The 21,230-nt window shown below is 36.6% G+C and overlaps 2 protein-coding genes across 2 annotated transcripts; one reads left to right on the forward strand and one right to left on the reverse strand.

Moving 5' to 3' along the window:
• Positions 1–3,866: 3,866 nt before the first annotated feature.
• Positions 3,867–8,116, reverse strand: LOC104218581 (protein NEOXANTHIN-DEFICIENT 1). The gene is made up of 11 exons (XM_009769103.2): positions 8,013–8,116; positions 7,438–7,518; positions 7,254–7,337; positions 7,088–7,151; positions 6,806–6,852; positions 5,928–5,982; positions 5,651–5,689; positions 5,055–5,223; positions 4,541–4,604; positions 4,399–4,455; positions 3,867–4,287 (listed from the first exon to the last, which is right to left on the reverse strand). Exons 2-11 carry the CDS (start codon positions 7,503–7,505, stop codon positions 4,044–4,046), a joined length of 891 nt encoding a protein of 296 aa, XP_009767405.1. The 5' UTR covers positions 7,506–7,518; positions 8,013–8,116; the 3' UTR covers positions 3,867–4,043.
• Positions 8,117–20,216: 12,100 nt separating this feature from the next.
• Positions 20,217–21,230, forward strand: LOC138883299 (uncharacterized). Its single transcript, XM_070163979.1, has 3 exons — positions 20,217–20,485; positions 20,579–20,919; positions 21,028–21,230. Exons 1-3 carry the CDS (start codon positions 20,217–20,219, stop codon positions 21,228–21,230), a joined length of 813 nt encoding a protein of 270 aa, XP_070020080.1.

Here is a 21,230-nt window from a genome sequence, read left to right on the forward strand (position 1 = left end):
TCATCACAATCAGCTACATTTGAATCCATAATGGCCTTTCCATTGTTATGTTTGGCCTTATTCTTCAACTTCGGACAGTCTTTCTTCCAGTGCCCTTTTTCTCGACAAAAGGCACATTCATCTTTGCTGGGTCTGGATCTTGACTTGGATCTTCCCTTCTTTGTCCTCGTTTGATTTTGAGGACGACCCCTCACAAATAGTGCTTCTCCTTCTCCGCCCTTCTGTTTTTCTCGCTTTCTTTGTTCATAGCTGTACAAAGCCGAACAAACTTCTCTGAGAGAAACTTCGTCATTTCCATGGAGTAGAGTAGTTTCAAGGTGCTCGTACTCATCAGGAAGTGACGCCAACAACATCAAGGCCAAGTCACCATCATCATAAGTTGTATCCATATTTTGCAAATCTGTAACCAACTTATTGAAACTGGTGATATGTTCATTCATCGTGGTACCAGGAACATAGGTGAAGTGAAACAGTCTCTTCTTCATGTACAATTTATTTTGACTGTTTTTCTTCAAAAATTTATCCTCCAGTGCTTTCCATAATTTACTTGCAGAAGTTTCCTTTGTGTATGGATATTTCTGCTCTCTAGCAAGGTAGGATCGAATGGTACCGCAAGCAACACGGTTGATAATTCTCCAATCTTCTTCTCCAATAACATCTGGTTTCTTTTCTTCAATGGCCAGATCTAGCCCTTGTTGAAAAAGGACATCTAGAACCTCGCCTTGCCACATCCCAAAATGTCCGGACCCGTCAAATATTTCGACCGCAAATTTCGCATTTGACACAATTCTTGTCATAAGCGAAGATGTCAATGATGACGTATTGTTGACACTTGATGTAGATTCTTCTTGTTTATTGTCTCCCATCTTTGACACAAATATTATTTAATAGCTGACGACACAAATCAAGATTATTTCCTTTCTGGTGTGGAAGATCAGACTAAGCTGCAACCACAGAGCATACTCAGACAGAACCTTGACTCAGTTACCAAGATAAATCTTTTCTGATGTGGAAGATCAGACTATGCTGCAACCACAGAGCATACTTAGACAGTACCTTGGCTCTGATACCAATTGTTGCGGAAGCCAAATGTATATAGTGTGAATAAGTCACAACTACTATACCAAAAATTATGACAGCCACCAAATAATAAATAAGACAATAAAGCAACAATAAAGGGAACACCAGAATTTACGAGGTTCGGCTAATTTTGCCTACTCCTCGGACACAACCAATATTTTATTTCACTCCAAAATACAAGTGAAATAATACTAAAGAGAGAAGATACAAATGCCTTAAACAGATGAGAAGACAAATGAGAGGTGTGTTTCAATCCTAAACATTAGGCCTTCTTTTATAGGGGAAAAATCCCCCCAAACTTAACTCCCAACCAATGTGGGACTTTGGCATTTTACCAAACTTCAACAGAACCTTCAGCACAAGCAACATCTGAAACACTTGGAGAGTCTTCAGAAGAGCCAATTCCATCAGATCCAATTCCACTAAGAAGATCAACCAGGGAAAAAGACCAAATCCCAGATATTCTAATGACATTTATACTTGTCAATTTGCTTTTATTGTTTCAGATCCTATCCACTGTGGAGAAGCAACTGAAAAAGAAGAGTGGAAGCAAGCAATGGTGGAAGAGAGGAACGTTGCCGAAAAGAATAAAACATGGGAGTTGGTTAACTTACCGGAGGGAAGAATTTTATTGGCCTCAAATGGGTGTATCGCACGAAGTACCATACTGATGGAACTATTCAGAAGCACAAAGCTCGGCTAATTGCAAAAGGATACGCACATCAACAAGGAGTTGATTTTGATGAAACATTCTCCCCCATAGCGCGCTTTGAAATGGTGAGAACTCTCTTAGCTTTTGTTGCTCAACTCTCTTGGCAAGTTTACCAATTTGGTGTCAAGTCTGCCTTCTTAAATGGAGAATTAAAAGAAGTTTATGTTGCTCAACCTTAAGGTTTTATTGTAACTAGACGTGAAAGTGAAGTGTACAGGTTGAAGAAAGCTTTATATGGCCTAAAGCAAGTGTCGCGAGCATGGTATAGAAAGATCGACTTTTATTTCCAGGAGAATTGATTTGAAAGAAGCAAAAATGAGCCAAATCTCTATGTAAATAAGCGAGGTAAAACTGATTTCTTGGTGGTGTGCCTTTATGATATGATTTATATTGGCTCTTGTGAATCACTTATTGTTGAATTCAAGTCTTTCATGATGAAAAAGTTTGAAATGATAGACTTAGGGTTGTTGCACTATTTTCTTGGTCTTGAGATTAAACAAAGTTTAGATGGCATTTTTGTCTCGCCAAAAAAAATATGCAAGTGATCTTCTTAAGGGATTCAATATGTTGGGTTGTAAGATAGCTTCTACGTCTATGAATGTGAATGAGAAGCTCATATCAGATGATCGTACGGGATTGATGGATGCTCGATGCTTTAGAAGCATAGTTGGTGGTCTAAATTATTTATCGCACACACGGCCTGACATGGCATTTTCTGTTAGTGTGATTTCCAGATTCGTGCATAACCCAACAAAGCATCATTTTGGGGCAGTAAAGCGGATTTTACGATGTGTTGCCGGAATTATTGATTTTGGAATTTGATACTCTAATGTGCTAGATTTTAAATTGTTTGGTTTCACAGATAGTGATTGGGCAGGTTGTCTAGATGATAGAAAAAGTACCTCTGGATATGCATTCTCTCTAGGTTTAGGTGTTATATATTGGAGTTCAAAGAAGCAAGAAATTGTGGCCTTGTCATCATCTAAAGCAGAATATGTTGCTGACACTGCATCAGCTTGTCAAGCGGTTTGGCTAAAGAGGTTACTTGCCGATCTATTTCAAGAGGAAGCTACTGCAACTGAAATTTTCTGTGACAATAAAGCAACTACTGCGATGACAAAGAATCTGGCAAGAAACAGCAGGACAAAGCATATCGACATTCGGTACCATTTCATCTGAAATCTGGTAGCAACTGGACTCATTATGTTGAAGCATTGTGGCACAAATGAACAAGTTGCTGATATTCTAACCAAAGCACTTCCAGTCGGCAAGCATGAGTATTTCAGATCACAGATGGGAGTGACAAGCTTTGAAGCAAGGGGGTGTGTTGATTAATGCTTCAAAGTGACAACTTATTTAGTTCCTAGTTTTTAGTATCTGTAAAATTAGTGCTTGTTCCGTTAATTAGCATGATCATTTAGTTGGTTGATAATGGTAGAATTAGTGAAAGTATTTTATCCACTTTTTTATTACTTGCTTATTTTTAGCAAAAGTCAGCTGATTATAAGCCTATTTAAAAGGCCTGTACTTTAGCTTTTCTAATGCAATTTCAAAGAGACTTCAAAAATACTCTCTCCACTTCCCTTCTTTGGGTTTAACTCCCCAACAGATAAGAGGCACGTCTCATGAAGCTCCATTCTCTCAATCAGAGAGAACGCTCATGCTATTCAAGTCATTTTTGGAGGGCCCTTGCCTGAAGCAATCTGATTCTTTGATCGGTTCAGCATCACTAGTTCAAACACGAAGTAAACTTGACATATTTGAGGTGTTTCTTAATCTTATTTTTGGTGGAAGCTGAAGCTGCATTCAGTTACTCTCTCTTGTATCACAACTTCAAAATAGAAAGGGTGTGACATGAGATGTTCTGTAAAGTTGTCAAAGTAAAGAATTCATTGTTGCCTTTGTACTTGGGTGTTTTGTGAAATTGTAGTCCAATGTTACCAAATGACCTCTGGTTGTACTAGAATGTTAAGTTACTGCACATGTCAAAGTTCTCTGGTATATTCTTCCAAGATAACGAAAATAAATAGCCTAAGATCACTGCACAAAATAAGCCTCTTAAATGTGATCCTCATTGAAGAAGCTGAAAATGATCTATGACAATAATTAATGAGTCGGAGATAGTGTTACAAGTTTTCTACTAGTGAGAAAATTGGAAATAACAAAAAGCAACTCATTTTATAAACGAACACGCAGAAATTAGAATATCAGCCATCTTTGTTAGGCATGTAAAAAAGATATCACTGACTTGTCAAATAGTATTCTGAGAGCGTGTGGTAACTGTAGTAGGAGCTTCAACTTTCATTTTCAGATGATTGAATTCTAAAGCCAGAATCGGCTTGGACAGCATCACGGATATGCTGAAATTTCTCTTGGTCCCAGTAGGCACTCTGCTTAGTGATTCCACATTCGAGCTCTGACTTTCAGATGAATTTTCCTTGTCTGCATCCAATGCAAATGGTCCCAAGACTTTTGCTGGTCGCACTGGTCTTACCCTATACATGCAAAGTAATAAAACACAAATCACTTGCCTTAGCAACGAGTTCTAATCATAGTTAAAGAATGAGAATCACGGCACTGAAAAGGTCGGGCTAAGCAGCACTGACCTGCACTCAATCTGGCAAGAGTACTTGAGGAGATCAGAATTGTACTTTGTCCGTCCGCTGAAATTTCAAGCAAAACTGCTAATTACAAGTCCAAATTTATTTCAAGGGTAAACACCCTAAGGACCAAGTTAGAAACAATTACCTAAAGTTTGGGAGTGACATTTTGATAAGAGGACCCATCCATTCCTTAGACTCTTGTCGAGGAACTGCCAATTCCAAATGGACATAGAAGCATGATAAAATGGGGTATAACATTTGAGATGAAGTTTCCCGACAACCTACTACAGGTCAAACTGCAAGATTTTGCCAATGGATCAACACTCCCTACCTTGGCAAGTATATTGGGATGAGCATATTAGGCTACGATGACAAAATGGAGGAATTTATTGCTTATTCTATTGTATGACCTAGTTGGTCAATGAAGTGGGAGGAGATCCATAAAGTCCTAGGTTTCAAATCTCAGCAGAGGGGCAAACACTAGGTCATTTTTTCTATTTGTCTAATCCTCAGTTGACAATGTCTGTAGGAAATACCTAGATATACCAAGTTCTAAATTCGACTTCACAACTATTGCTATAAGGAAAGTTGCAGATGATCAACAATTGAATTATGATTTTCATCCATCAAGAAATAATGCAGTCTGTCAACTTATTTACCAGCGGTATTAAGGTTGATATTGCAGATATTTATTGCTCTCTGCTTCTTGATTTCCGTTACTTCTATGTCCATGTTATTCCTATAGCTAGCAGAAGATGTCCTCAAGCCAACAGTGCTTAGAACACTACTTGTTTTACTTTTCGGTGTCCGCGGAAGTGCTGTAATTTTCTGCATGCAGGTCAACAAAGTAAGTTCTAGTTCAAAACATGTCAACAACAACAACAACCACATTAAATATGCTTCAATCCCAAACAAGTTGGAGTCGGCTATATGAATCCTCACTTCCAGAACATATCCATTTTAACTTTTTGGAAACATCAGCCGAGTAACTGAAAAAATATTCTCTACAACTTCATTTTCACCCACCTCAGGTAAACCTTTATAAAAGCATTTAGAATCCATGTGCATACCTTGTGGAAAAAGGAAATTCATAGACAAATGGCAGAGAAGCATCATTGTTTAAGAAGAGCAAGGTAATTTGAAAGCATTTCATGTAAGTTTTGACTAGGAGAGTTGAACTGCATGATGCCTGATATACAAAAATACGATTCAAGTGTTCAACAACAGAAGATCCAATCTACAAACTCAGTTGTACCTTTGAAAACCTGGCAACTTGACTTGGAAGACCTACAACCTGTGACGCACGAGACATGAATAGGATCATGTTAAAACAATGCAATATATAAGAATCAAGTTAGTGATGCAAACTCGATTCTTACTAAAGTCTAGTGACTATCTATATTTATGTCCAAGTCTTCATTCAAACGAACACATGCTAGAAATCCCTTTTAATCAGATGATTAAAAGAAGTCATTCTTATTTAATCTAAGGTTAGGAGCATAGATGAATATAAGAAAGTCACCACTACCCACCTTCCGCCCATGAAGGCACGCCTCATCACTATCCACCAGCACCCTGGCAGCCCATCTATTATTGACAAAAAATATATTTGTTAGTGTACAAACAAAGATACTTCATATTGAACAAGCAACAGTAACATTTTTATAATTTGGTTTAACCATCAGGCTCTCCAAACCCACTGGCTTGACTAATCAAGATTCACACAAAGGGGAAGCGCTCCCTACTAGGAGTTTCTCCATTTCCAATGCTCGAACCTGAGACCTTTCATTAAGAGTGGTGAGATTCATCCCACCCTACTCCTTGGTGATAGCTCTACAAAAATAACGGAGAAGCTGTCATTCTAGAAGTGGTAGCTTCCCACCTCCCTCGGGGTCACGACCTGCCATTTTTCATTTCTTTATCTATATTTTGCCAAGTTAAAGAGTCCCCACTCTCCATGTTCTTGAGAAAGTTTCCAACAAGGTTTAGATGGATTATCCATAAGGTTTTCCCATTGTTCAGTGGTCTACTAGTGACAGCTTAATCATTAGTACTAATCAGTATACTACATGGGCAGTGATAAAACTATAAAAGAAAAACCCTCTTCTAAACCGTCAGAGAAGGAAGAAAAAGTTAGACACAAGAAGGAAGGTAACCTGCACTTTCAGGAAAAGAAAGAAAGCATAAAAAAGAAAACTATATTTTTGACACCGCCAATGATGGGTAAGGAAAGTCAAATTAAGTCCCTGAATTGATTTGGTAGTGGCTGACTTGTAAAGGTCTGGATGTGGTGATGCTGAGTTTTCCCAAAGAAGCAATACACTAGATTTGCGTGTGTTGTTCCACATAATTGTTTCATAATGTATTAGTAGTCTTAAGCAGAGGAAGATGCAATAGAGTAAATACTTACGCACAAGATGTAGGTGGATTCCATACTAGTCCTGCAATCACCACCAACTGAACAACTTGCATTAAAATAACACATTTCACTATTAAATAAACAAAAAAAGGGTGTTCTTTTTAACTTGTCTATATGAAATGCATGTTCCTGTACAAAGCAAACAGAAAAAGGTCCCACTTGCAATTTAGAATGAGATGATTCAACTTTAATAATGCAGACAAATCACTTAGTCTGCTAGAACAAATCATTTGATCAAGAGGAGCAACTTATAAAATATAAGGCAGGGGAAACCTCGTCGAAGAATCCAGCAGGACTGTCATCATAGCTAGCAAGAAAGAACCCGCCAAGAGTATATCTGCAAATACAAAAATCAATTTAATTAAGCATAATGGGCATTACTTAAATAAACTCACTAAAATGCTTTTCACAGTCTAGTATAGTAAAGAAAAATGGATACCCAAATGCCTCAACTAGTCGGCAGTCTTTGGGAACGAAAGCTCGAGCAGTCTCTGCTTTGACAAGATGAAGCTGGTATAAAGCACTGCAACATTACATTACATTAATAAACACTCTATTAGTACAATTCTTGGCTAGCTGATCTAAATCTAAAAGACTGGTGGCATAATTGTAAAAACACTTGCCTGCCTTTAAAAATCCAGGGAGGTTCCCCATACGCCAATTGAGTAGAATTTGTGTCTTTCACTTCCATTAGCAGTTAAAGACTGGTATTTCCAAATTAATAAAAACCAGATGCCTCACAATTAGGATGAAAAATGCAGAAAGATCAACTTGTTTTTATTTTTAAGCAGAATAAAATAATGTCAGAGCTACGAAATTGAAAAAACAATGTTCCTGCTCAGAAAAGATATTCAATCTACATGCAGCCAACTTGATTGTGAAAATTAATTACTACTCCTATGAAACAACTGACAATTATCGATCAGAAAAAAGAATACCTCCCCTGTCCAACAGTTAGACGGATCGAAACTCGAAACAAAAAAGAACTAGTACTAGATATATGAAGTATCGAAGCTCAACAACCACCAGTCTTACAATTAATATATAAGACTGCTCATTTACAGCTGGAACACTATGTTTGCAAGTGATAAAATTTTAGTTTTTCTTTTTTTCTGGATTAAAAGATAAAAGAGCAGGGCAAGCAAATAAAAAATGCAGCACTTGAAGGAAGCAGAGTGTAGAGCAGCAGATAAGGAACCTGACAGGGACGGAGCTAGCGTTGAAGGTAAGGGGCAAGGGCGGATCCAGGATAAGGCAAGTGAAGCCTTTGCCTTACACCCCCAATATTTAACTTAAGGCCCCAAAAATTATAAACCACTACTATATTATTATATAATTATTAATAAAAGATTTTAAATTTTAATATTTTTTAAAGTTTTGCACAGGTAGGATTGAGTTAACAGGATAAATTTTTTCTCTAACTAAATAAAATAATATATTTATTTTCTTATCCATTCTATTTTTCTTCTTTTATGTGTAGTCTTCTTTTATGTTTCTCACAATTTTATTTTTTAATTTCAACTCATAATTCTAAATTAACTTTTTTTTTGGTCTCATTTGATTAATTCACATAGCAGAAAGCAAGTTTTTTTGTGTCTCATCTTTTCTAACTAAAAAATTTCCCAAACAAATGTTACAAGGTCCAAAATACAATTGCTAATGAGCTCACCCTTTTACCATTGTCACTTAAGGAAAGAGTTCAATAACATATGATGTGCCTAACCCACACATCATGCATTACACTCTCACCACTAGATCAAAGTCATATAGCATTTTTTTTTGTTTCGATTTTTATGAAAGAAGTTTCATGATCTTTTAATATATTTTGGTTTTAGGTCACCAGTTTCGTTGAGCCGCTCCTGATTGATAATCAACAAATTTACAAATCACTGCCCCCATCATGAACGTGTTATTTAACCAACCTCATTCACATTTGGTAACTGAATGAGACATTCACTTAATTTAATTTTGTTGTCATTGTTACCTTATCTTAATTAAGACTCTAGAAAATTTAATTGAGAATGTCAGGAGTAGACAAGTGGCTTTAGTATGAGACTAGTAAAGTCTTGATTTAGGGCCCAATTATTTTAATAATGAATTTTATGATTATATTTCAAATTAGACAATATTAACTTTTATAGACAAAAAAAAAAGGTACAAAAATTTTGTAAAAAAGAAAGAAAGAAATATTGTCTACTTTTTAACAGTAAAAATATTATAGAAATTTGAATTAAACTACTTAAATGTTCATATTAGTAGATATATTTTTTATAACAATATCAAAAGTAACATATTGCAAATACATGTCAAACATCTTACTTATTTCAATTGCCCCTTTTAATATAAATAATAATAGGGTAAAAATTATTTACAACCCTCAACATTGATTTAAAAATTAAACCTCCTTGAACTTTGAACAATTATCATTCTTCCCCTTATTCTATATAATATCTACTTTGCCCTTGTTATTTTCAATTCCCTCCTCTATCCTCTTTTATTGTATATGTTATTTTTATGATTTTACCTATAATTTAAATTAGGTTATACCTTATTATAAATTACAATTTAAAGTTATTAAAATTATAAATACGATAGTCCTTTTTATAATTATCACAAAATTTATTATACTTTTATAATTTTTATTTTAATATAACGCGTATTAAATATATATATTTCTTAGTGGTAAATCTATAATCTTTTAGGAGTGATGTCACCAAAATCAAACCACTAATTGGGATTGTGAGGCGGTCGATGCAATTATAAATACCCATCGCGAGTCGGGGTCGATTCAACAGAGAGCTTTACGTGGGATTAAGTATATACCTAGCCTAGTGTATGACGTGCCCAAGATTGCACTTTCACATATTCAATTGTTTCTTTTCTACTTCTAGTTTGTATTCTAATGCTTGCAATTGAAAAGCTAATAGATAATGTTTTTGGTATTGTTGTTTTTCAAGTTTATAAAAGATCTAGTGTCGTGACTTCCACCTAGGTGGTTACCTAACGGATTGTAAGCTTTAGGGAAAGTTTGTTTGGTCCGGGTCGTAATATAGCAATCACACGTAATTACCCACTCATATACCTCTCGGTAGTTAGAGTGATTTTGCCAAATTTGGCTTTCTCAAGTTCAAATGAGTATTACACAAAAAAATGATAAATGCTCAAGTCGGGTCTTACTATCTCTAGATTCAACTATTTAATTAATCAATTTCTTGAATTCAACCAATTCCTTGTTAGCCATTTTTTTCTGGACTTGGTCTCTCTTTCTCAAGTAGAGACTAAGTCAATTAGGCATGAATCAATGTTTGTAACTATCAATTCTGAAATTCAAGCAAGAACTAGGCTAAATATCACTAACTCAATCACAAACAAGCCCTAAATCAAACACCCATTAAGTACTCACACTAGGGTTAGGTCACAACCCTAGCAAGAAATTTAGCTACTCATGGAAAATGAAGAAATTAAAGAAGAAACTAAGATAAAATTCATAATAGATGATTAAGGGAAGAAAATCTAATGTTAAAATGTTAAATTATTATAAAGTTACCAAATACAGTAAAGAAAAACGGCTATCTATTCTTAGGTGCACCCAACCTAACTTAAAAATGACAAAAAGATCTATTTAAACCCAGCTAAAATTATCGGACAAAATTGCCCATGCGAACGTTATGCGGTGTGCGGTCCATACTTTGAAACTTGCTTGGCATGTTGGACAGCCGCACAATTCTGGGTTGCGGCCGCACTTCTTCAACTTCTGCGAATCGCACATTTCTGAGTGAGACTGCACTCTTGATTCTGCGTCCGGATAATAATGGTGCGGTCCGCACTTCTTGAACTTGGGCTTTGGCAATGGGGGACTTCTGCGGACCGCACATTTCTAAGTGCGGTCGCGCTCTTGATTCTGCGACCGCACAATAATGGTGTGGTCCACACTTCTTTATGGCCCAAAAATCCATCTCTCTGAACTTCATCTTTTGCGGCCGCATAAGAATTATGTGGTCCGTATTTTGCATGAGAATTCAGTTAGAGGCTTCCTCATGTTCTGTGGCCGTACTTAATATTATGCGATCCGCATTTTGCTCTTTTAGCCTGGTTTTGGTCTTTGTCCAAAATTTCTCCTTCTTGAGTTGATTTTTATTTCTTTGGCTCATATTCCAACACTCCTGCAAAAAAGCATATTTTATTAGTTTTCGAAAATACCTTTAAGCAATTTTGAGCTAAAACGAAAGTAAAAGAGTACAAATAAGTAGTCAAAATCTCTACTTATTAACTCCCCCAAACTTAAGGTTTTTCTTGTCCTCAAGCAAATAAGGTAATTTCCATCTCCACAAGACAAAAACTAATTCAACTGGTCGAAAGTGAATCAATCACATATCAATTGGGACCAACAATTACCCACAACACGTATGAATTATCAATAATGCAATGATTTGACTTTTTGAGTACAATAGTGTCATACCTCCTTTTTTTACCCCTGGAAGGGGTATAAGGGAGTTTTTTTCAATTTAAGTGATAATCGAAACGGGATTATTTTATTTAAAAGTCAGAGTCGCCACTTGGGATAATTTATGGTATCCCAAGTCACCGGTTTAAATCCCGAATCGAGGAAAGATTGACTCTGTTTTACAGTCCACAAACATAAAAATTCGGGTAAGGAATTTTGTTAACCCGGGAGAAGGTGTTAGGCATTCCCGGGTTCCATGATTTTAGCGCGGTCGCTCAACTATTATTATTAGCCTATTTATGATTTTAAAACATTTTTAAACCTATGTGCATTTTTAAACTTTATCACCGCTTTTATTTATTCAAAAAATTAATTCAAGGTTATTTAAAACACATCGCAAACCACGCTACATGAAATGCACCCGTGATTCACGATACGTTCTATCTAACCTTGTTGGAGATTAGAAACGGGTCACATGAAATGTACACCCGGGTTTTAATAATTGCAAATCATAACTATGTCATGGGAACCATACCCGTAGCCATGATAATTAATCAATTAATGCGCCTAAAGCAACTACAAAATTCATTCTTTAGCATCTAAGTTATAACATTTGTGAGGGCCATAAGCGATCTAGTTAAAATGGCACGCCTCGATCTATTTGTAAAGGACTATACTTAATTAAAACAGCTTACAGATGTTCTTAAAAAAGGTTTGAGCTATTAGTAAAAAAAAACTTAGGGTACATGCGTTGACCCTTTAATTATTTCTGGGAAAAGCAAGCCAATTATAGGCCCAAATTATTGCAGACACGACAGAAATAAATGGGGCTAATGGGGATCGGGCTCAAGGGAAAGCCCAAGGTCAAAATTGAAATTGTCGGAAACATCAATGACTAAACTGGGCCAGACACAAAGCCCATGCATGCGGATTATGGATTATTCAAAGCAATTTTTATGATACTACCAACTAAAATCGAATTAAGTACTAAACAAAATATAAGGGAAACAATGAATCGACATCAATCTGAAATGCCCCAACTTGAGGCTGGGCCATCAATGTCAAACTCGTTTGAGACCCAACAGCTTTTCTTTACTCTACTGTGGCCCAAATAATTTGCAGCGTTTAGCTAAATAGAAAGACACATTCTGAAATCAAACCACATTACAATATTAATGAAGTAGCACTTAGCATTGTGACAGCCAATACATAGCTCCTTTATCATCACAACATAATAAAGCTCTTAGCTTAGAGCAAAGTCACTTGATTTCAAAAGTATATGGTTTACTAACATGAATTCACCCTCGTCTAGCTCTAATCATCTAAACATGCATATTTACAGAATCAAACAACCAAGGCATGCTGAAAATGTTCAAGTGTCTAACTCAGTTGGCAACCTTATAGCCATAGTTTAACACTCCAAAATTACAATTAAAACATCATACAAATCTGAAACCAGAACCATTTGGCTTCCAAGCTCACTAAAGAAAAAAGTAACAATGCTAATACTCAACTATAACTGGAGAATTAACAATCATCGAACCAACAAACAGGTTAAATGTTAACAGCATAAAGATAAAATCCGAGTAATCAATTTCCATGTTATTCTTCAACTTGTCATTTCAAAGGTTGTGACAATGCCTGGATACAAGCAAAAACAACAAAAATTTCAGCAAGATGATAATGAGATCAGTAGAGCTTTAAACAATAGCAACACAATCAGCTTAATCTATGTTCAGGAACCAGAAACTAGCAAGGTGTTCAAGCTTTCAAAAAATCCAAAAAGATGAAACCAACTAACCAATGGAACAGTGTTCGAAATCCTTTTTTTTTGTATTTTCTGACTCTCAAAAATTCTATCAGTGTGTGCTCTTAGGTCTTTAGGTGCAAAGAAAAATGCTGAAGGGTCTGTTTTTTAGGAAAATGCTTCAGCTGTTTTGGTACTTCCTTTTTTGCTTTCCCCCTCACTCAGTTTTTTCTTTTAGCTTTTTTAGCTTCCCTTTTCTTGTTCTCCAGCGATCCTCTTTCGTTCTTTGCATATCACGTGTTTCTTTCAATTGAGAGAAAGCAATAATGGAGAGCTCTCCCTTTTTTGGAAGCTCGGCTAATGCTTCATAGGGTCGGGATTGTTTTAGGTTTTTCTTTTTTTTCTCCGAAGGAAGAGTCTAGAAAGGTTACTAGGGTTAGCTTAATGGGAATTGGGTATTGGGATTAATGGGCTAATCTGAATTGGGCTAAAAATTAGGCTCTAAGACTCCTAAAATTGTGGTCCAACACCTTAATTGACTCCCTTTAATATAAGATAAAAATACTACACAATGCAAAAACTAATCCTAATTAATTAAATTAAACTATATTAAAACATGAAACTATTTTTTTTGTATTTTCAAGATTATATAAAGATGAAAATAAGGTACTATCTTTGTATTTTTTTAAATCTATGAAAGGTACATGAATTAAAAGTGACTAGGTAAAAATATTTTTTTGTAATTTTCATTTTTGTTATAAAATAAAATAAAATAGTTAAAACTAGTTGAAATAGCGATATAAGACCTAAACAAAATATTTACATGCTAAAATATAAAAAATCTTGGGGAGGGTCAAAAATCACATGTCTACAGCTGCCCCTCTTTGACTGGGAAACGCGAAGAGTTTTCAGACAAAGAACGACTAGACAGATTTTTTGACCCGACCCTTATTTAGGGAGACCAAAACTAAGAGGAAGGAGAATGTGACCGAGCCCTAGTATCTGTGCTGCCTACATATCCTTGGCTATAAAGGAATCATGCCACGTGTAGTTCAGAAGTGAATGAGGTGATGGAGTATACCGAGGTGGAGAGCCGATTGAGGTGCCGTTCCGTCGAGGTTCCGATTCGCGGTCCTGTTGCTACATCAAAATAAAAATGAAAAAGACTAACCAAGCCTATCAACTATGAGTTACAAGATTCCTATCTATAAGTCTTCCAAAGCTTGATCTTGAGTCTTGAATGGTTCTTCATGCAGACTTTAGATTTGAACCTTGACGCTTGCTAGCTGCAGGTATTAGTTCATTCTTCCACATATTCTTTGGATCAAGACCGGACATGCAATGTCGTGACTTTAGACCTGTCTTGAGCAATCCACCTCTTATCTCAACTTCTTCATTGTGGATTCACTTCCCTTTTCTTTTTTCTTCTTTTTTTGTTTTCTTTTTTATTCTGGATTGAGATTACTTCTGTGGTCATCTCGGACTGTTGACTCACATTCTTGCTGCAAGCTTCTGCTACTTCTAATGTGAATTGAATTCTGCAATAACTTCCCGTGTTCTCCAGGTGAGCGCCTGATTGCTAAAACTTGAACTGACTTCCCTTGTTCTCCAAGTGGGCGCCTGATTGCCGAAACTTGAACTGTATTCCCTTGTTCTCCAGGTGGGCGCCTGATTGCCAAAAACTTGAACTGTATTCCCCTGTTCTCCAGGTGGGCGCCTAATTGCCAAAACATGAACTATATTCCCTTGTTCTCCAGGTGAGCGCCTGATTGCCAAAACTTGAGTTGTCTTCCCTTGTTCTCCAGGTGGACACTTGATTGCCAAAACTTAAACCGTATTCCCTTATTCTCCAGGTGGGCACCTGATTACCAAAACCTGAATTGTATTCCCTTGTTCTCTAGGTGGGCGCCTGATTGCCGAAACTTGAACTGTATTCCCTTGTTCTCCAGGTGGCCGCCAGATTGCCGAAATTGGAACTGTATTCCCTTGTTCTCCAGGTGGGCACCTGATTGGCAAAACTTGAATTGTATTCCCTTGTTCTCCAGGTGGGCGCCTAATTGCCAAAACTTGAACTGTATTCCCTTGTTCTCCAGGTTGGCGTCTGATTGCAAAAACTTGAACTGTATTCCCTTGTTCTCCAGGTGAGGGCCTGATTGCCGAAACTTTAACGGTATTCCCTTTTGTTTCAGGTGGGCGGCTGATTGCCAAAACTTAAACTGTATTCCCTTGTTCTCTAGGTGAGTGCCTGATTACAAAAATATGAACATATTCTCTTGTTATCTAGGTGGGCGCCTGATTGCCAAAACATGAACTGTATTCCCTTATTCTCCAGGTGGGCGCCTGATTGCCAAAAGATCGAATTATATTCCCTTGTTCTCCAGGTGGGTGCCTGATTGCCAAAACTTGAATTGTATTCCCTTGTTCTTCAGGTGGGCGCCTGATTGCCAAACTTGAACTGTATTCCCTTGTTCTCCAGGTGGGCACCTGATTGCCAAAACTTGAACTGTATTCCCTTGTTCCCTAGGTGGACGCCTGATTGCCAAAACTTGAATTGTATTCCATTATTCCCCAGGTGGGTGCCTGATTGCCAAAACTTGAACTGTATTCCCTTGTTCTCCAGGTGGGCGCCTGATTGCCAAACTTGAACTGTATTTCCTTGTTCTCTAGGTGGGCACCTGATTGCCGAAACTTGAATTGTATTCCCTTATTATCCAGGTGGGCGCCTGATTTCCAAAACTTGAACTGTATTCCCTTGTTATCTAGGTGGGCACCTGATTGCTAAAACTTGAATTGTATTCCCTTGTTCTCCAGGTGGGCGACTAATTGCCAAAACTTGAACTCTATTCTCTTGTTCTCCAGGTGGGCGCCTGATTGCCAAAACTTAACTGTATTCCTTGTTCTCCAGGTGGGTGCCTGATTGCCAAAACTTGAATTGTATTCCCTTGTTCTCTAGGTGGGTTCCTGATGCCAAAACTTGAAATGTATTCCATTATTTTCCAGGTGGGCACCTGCCATTACAATTAAACAGACAAAACTAAAGAAACTTTTCTACCCCTGTTTGGTACCGGGAACATCTATGAGTGTTAATCGAATCCTGTTATCAAAAGGAGCTCTAAGAATTTAAAAGCTAAATCCCATTATCCAGGAAAGCCCTGAAAACTAAAATTAAATCTCATCTTACGAGTGGAAACCTGGAAGCTAAATTCTATTTCTTAAAAGTAACACTTACGTTAAATCTTATTATCTATGAGGGTCCTAAAAACTTTGAACTAAATCCCATTATCTATAAGGGTCCTGATAACTTAAAACTATATCCCATTATCCAGGAGGGTCCTGAGATTTTTTTTTTTTAAATTAAATCGCATTATCCAAGAGGGTCCTGAGAAGCCAAGAATGAACTCACCTGAGCCATGCTCTTTTCCTGGAGGATCTTTGCAGAACGAATAAAATTCCTTGCCCCTGAACCATGCTTTTCCTCATGGAGGATTCCTGCAGATCGAACAAATTTTCTTTCCCCTCTCAAATCGCCTTTTTGCTGACAAAATTTGGGCATGACATTTGAAAAAATTCAAACTTCCAAGCTTTGATTTGGACACAATTTTCATCCCTGTTTTAAACAAAGAAAACTTGTGAGTTTATAAATATGGTGGTTGGTTTGTGGCCTTGACTTTGAGGGCGATTGCTCCTTCACTTCCCATGATAACTTTAGTTTCAACTCGAAAGACCTTGCTTGTTTATTGACTAACCACTTTCTCTGTTACCCTTATCACAGAAAACACATATGATCCATTCAAACACAACATCCTCTGTCTGTTGCATTTTGCTCATGAATTGACATTTACTGAACCTTAGTATTTCACATGAATCACATAGCACGTTGATTGTTACCAACTCAGTGCGCTTGTTGTTCTTTCCTGACGTATGCCACTGGACTTGGCCTTGAGGTCTATTGCTCCTTCACTTGCCATGATAACTTTGATTTCCACTTGGAAGACCTTGCTTGTTATTGGTTAACCACTTTCTCTGTCAACTTTATCACAGAAAATATCTTTGATCTGTTCAAACCCAATACCCTCTATCTATTGCATTGTTCATGAATTGACATATACCGAATTTTTGTATTTCACATGAATCCCAAAGCACGTTGATTGTTACCAACTCAGTGCGCATGCTGTTCTTTCATGACTTATGCCACTTTGATGTGCTAGCCAGATCCCGTTTTGTGCAATTGGAAAGCTGGTGGCAAATTTTGAAGTTATTTCTCCCTTGTTCTTACCAAACAGACTCAGGAAGAGGAAATAAACAAAACAGAAGGAATAGAGTAAAGGACAATGGAAAGAGATGATTTCTAACAAGAAAACTACAAAGTAGAAACTTATCAGATGTGGATACCAACTCTAATGACCATGACATGCACCTTTGGATTAAGTGACCTAATCTGTCAAGCAAGTCTGATGTTCAACTCTTGTTATACTCCTTAAACCGTGAAACTGGGCTTCAATGCTCTGATTATCCAATCTGATTCACGATCCTTATTTGACTTGTAGTGGCCGAAGGGTTTTCACCATCAAGTCACTCTCATTTTGTTCTTTATCTCAACTCACCATCGCCTTATGGTGCGTGTGAAGTTCACCAAACTCACACCACTAACTAGGATTGTGAGGTGGTCGATGCAATTATAAATACCTAACACGAGTCAGAGTCGATTCCACAAAGAGCTTTACGTGGGATTAGGTATATACCTAGTATAGTTTATGACGTGCCCAAGATTGCACTTTCACATATTCAGTTATTTTTTTTACTTCTAGTTTGTATGCTAATGCTTGCAATTGAAAAGCTAATAGACAATGTTTTTGGTATTGTTGTTTTTCAAGTTTATAAAAGATCTAGGGTCGTGACTTACACCTAGGTGGTTACCTAATGGATTTTAAGCTCTAGGGCAAGTTTGTTTGGTCGGGGTCGTAATACAGCAATCACACGCAATTACCTACTCAATACCTCTCGGTAGTTAGAGTGATTTTGCCAAATTTGGCTTTCTCAAGTCCAAATGGGTATTGCACAAAACAAATGATAAATGCTCAAGTCAGGTCTTACTATCTCTAGATTCAACCCTTTAATTGGGGCTATCAATTTCTTGAGTTCACCCCAATTCCTTGTTAGCCAAGTTTTTCTAGACTTAGTCTCTCTTTCTCAAGTAGAAACTAAGTCAATTAGGCATGAATCAATGTTTGCAATCATCAATTCTCAAATTCAAGCAAGAACTAGGCTAAATATCACTAACTCAATCACAAACAAGCACTGAATCAAACATCCATTAAGTACCCACACTAGGGTTGGGTGACAACCCTAGCTAGAAATTTAGCTACTCATGGAAAATGAATTAAGGAAATGTTAAAATGTTAAACTATTACAAAGTTACCAAATACAGTAAAGAAAAACGGCTATCTATTCTCAGGTGCACCCAACCTAACCTAAAAATGACAAAAGATCTATTTATATCCAACTAAAATTGTCGGACAAAATTGCCCCTGCGAAGGTTATGCGGCCACAAAATTCTGTATGCGGTCCGCACTTTGAAACTTGGCTTGACAGGTTGGACTTCTGCGGCCGCACAATTCTGGGTTGCGGTTGCACTTGTTCAACTTCTGCGGACCGCACATTTCTGAGTGCGGCCACACTCTTGGTTCTGCGTCCGCACAATAATGGTGCGGTCCGCACTTCTTTATGGCCCAAAAATCAATCTCTCTGAACTTCATCTTCTGCGGCCGCACAGGAGTTGTGTGGTTCACATTTTGCATGAGAATTCTGTTAGAGGCTTCCTCATGTTCTGCGGCGCACTTAATATTGTGTGGTCCGCAGTTTGCCCCTCTAGTCTGGTTTTGGTCTTTGTCCCAAATTTCTTTTCTTGTTGATTTTCATTTCTTTGACTCATATTCCAACACTCATGCAAGAAAGCACATTTCATTAGTTTTCTGGAATATTTTAAAGCAATTTTGAGCTAAAACGAAAGTAAAAAAGTGCAAATAAGTAGTCAAAATCTCTACTTATCAAGGAGTGTGTTATAAAATCTATCTTTACTTTTTAATAAATATAAGATTTTGTATTACCTGCATTGGGTATATGTTTATAATGTTCTCACCCTTTTTAATTCTTTAATGTGTAAATATTTTTAAATTTTGATTGCTATTAATAAACTTATTGATAAGAGCAAATTATTTTATTTTAATTTTTATTTTTCTCAACCTTTTCAATATTCAACGTCATTAAATTATATTCTTGATTATCATTTTTTTATTTCAAAAATTAATTATTATTATATGGGTAAGTTCATAGCATAATTAGTAGAAAATAGAAAAAATTTATGTTACTAAAAAGATAAAAAAAAATGTTGATAATATAAAGGTTAAAATAGTTGTTTTGCAAAGTTAGATGAGAAATAAGGAGGAGAATGACAATTGCTCAAAGAAGAGAGGGAAGTTTGATTTTTAAAGCAAAGTTTAAAGGTATAAATGATTTTCACCCATAATAATATTACTACTTGAAGTTAAAGGTTTTATGCCATTTAAGAATATTATACTATAAATAACAAGTATGAAAAAAAATGGCAACACTAACTTTTTTGCATATATATGTGTATACATATTAATAAAAAAGTATAAAGCCTCTTATTAAGCTTCAGGCCACTAATTTTATGGAGCTGCCCTTGGGTAGGGGCAGTAACTTTGGTTTATAACTTTGTATTTGTCATAAAAAGTTTATTTATATGTATCAATTATTAATTTAAAATCCAATAACTTAAATTCTAAGCTTCAATCCTTACTCTACCTCCCAAGACCATCATCAATTTTAGTGTAATTATGGTATACTTTTTTTGAGTATGTTAAATGGTACACCTAATATTCTTGATATACTACATATTGTTATTCTCATGTTATCAGTGTTGTTATAATTAGAATTCTATTTATGAATGTCCATATTTAGAGAGATTCTATGGTTTATTACTTGGTGGCTAAGTTAAACTCTCCCTATAAATAGAGGGTTCTATTCCATTGTAATTCATCCCAAAATTTAATAAAAATTTCCTCTCTCTCTTTCTCTGCAATATTGTTCTTCTACTTTTATTGTTTCATAACACGTTATCAACAGGAGACTCTACCGTCTCAAGAAGCGTTTGAGAAGATTAAGGTATAACTTTTCTCCTCTTTTTAATTATGACTGACATTATGAAAAGAAAGTTCGTTGCCCTTGAAATTTCGGGCAAGAACTATATGACATGGGTGTTGGATGCTGAAATCCATTTAGATGCAACGGGTCTTGGAAACGCCATTAAAGACAAAACTAAAGCATCCACCCAAGACTGTGCTAAGGCCTTGATTTTCTTGCGCCATCACCTTGATGAAAGGTTGAAAATAGAATATCTCACAGTCAAAGATCCACTTGTTTTGTGGAATGGCTTAAAGGGAAGATATGACAACTTAAAGTTGGTTACTCTTCCACAAGCATGATATGATTGGGCTCATCTTAGGCTCCAAGACTTTAAGTTTGTTTCTGAATATAATTCTGCGATGTTCAGAATTACTTCTAAATTAAAACTGTGTGGAGATACTATCACTGATTATGATATGCTTGAAAAAACATTTACAACGTTTCATGCCTCTAATATGGTTCTGCAACATCAGTACAGAGAGAAAGGTTTCAAGAAGTACTCTGAGCTGATTTCTCTTCTCCTTGTGGCTGAGCGAAACAATGACTTGCTCATGAGAAATCACGAAAATCGACCCACTGGGTCTACACCATTGCCTGAAGTAGATGAGGTGTATTCCCATTATGCTAAGCGTGGAAAAGGCCGTGGACCTATTCGTGGTCGTGGTCGTGGTCATGGCCGTGGCCGTGGACAAGGAAGAAATTTTCCTGGTGTTAATCACCCCCCAAAGAAAAATAACCACTAAAAGTGGAAAAGGAAAGATGAGAGGCCAAAGGCAAATGGTTCAGAAACTGAATGTTATCGTTGCGGTGGAAAAGGGCATTGGACAAATATTTGTCGTGTACCAAGACATTTGGTTAAGTTTTATCAAGCATCTCTAAAGAATAAAGACCCTGAAGCTAATTTTATCTATGATAATGAATTTGACATCACCCACTTGGATGTGACAGACTTTTTTGAGCACCCTGATGGAAAAATAGACCACTTGATCGGTGATGGATTCGTGGTTAAAGATGATTGA

Source organism: Nicotiana sylvestris, chromosome 12, assembly GCF_000393655.2.
Source record: "Nicotiana sylvestris chromosome 12, ASM39365v2, whole genome shotgun sequence".
Lineage (NCBI taxonomy): Eukaryota > Viridiplantae > Streptophyta > Magnoliopsida > Solanales > Solanaceae > Nicotiana > Nicotiana sylvestris.

Coding starts and splice junctions, on each gene's coding strand:
- LOC104218581 (XM_009769103.2), bottom strand. CDS start 7,505: ATGGAAGTGAAAGACACAAATTCTACTCAATTGGCGTATGGGGAACCT. Junction 7,338..7,437: donor CCCTGGATTTTTAAAGGCAG/GCAAGTGTTTTT, acceptor GTAATGTTGCAG/TGCTTTATACCAGCTTCATC. Junction 6,853..7,087: donor CTGCTGGATTCTTCGACGAG/GTTTCCCCTGCC, acceptor CAAGTTGTTCAG/TTGGTGGTGATTGCAGGACT.
- LOC138883299 (XM_070163979.1), top strand. CDS start 20,217: ATGACTGACATTATGAAAAGAAAGTTCGTTGCCCTTGAAATTTCGGGC. Junction 20,486..20,578: donor GGAAGATATGACAACTTAAA/GTTGGTTACTCT, acceptor TGCGATGTTCAG/AATTACTTCTAAATTAAAAC. Junction 20,920..21,027: donor ACAAGGAAGAAATTTTCCTG/GTGTTAATCACC, acceptor GCGGTGGAAAAG/GGCATTGGACAAATATTTGT.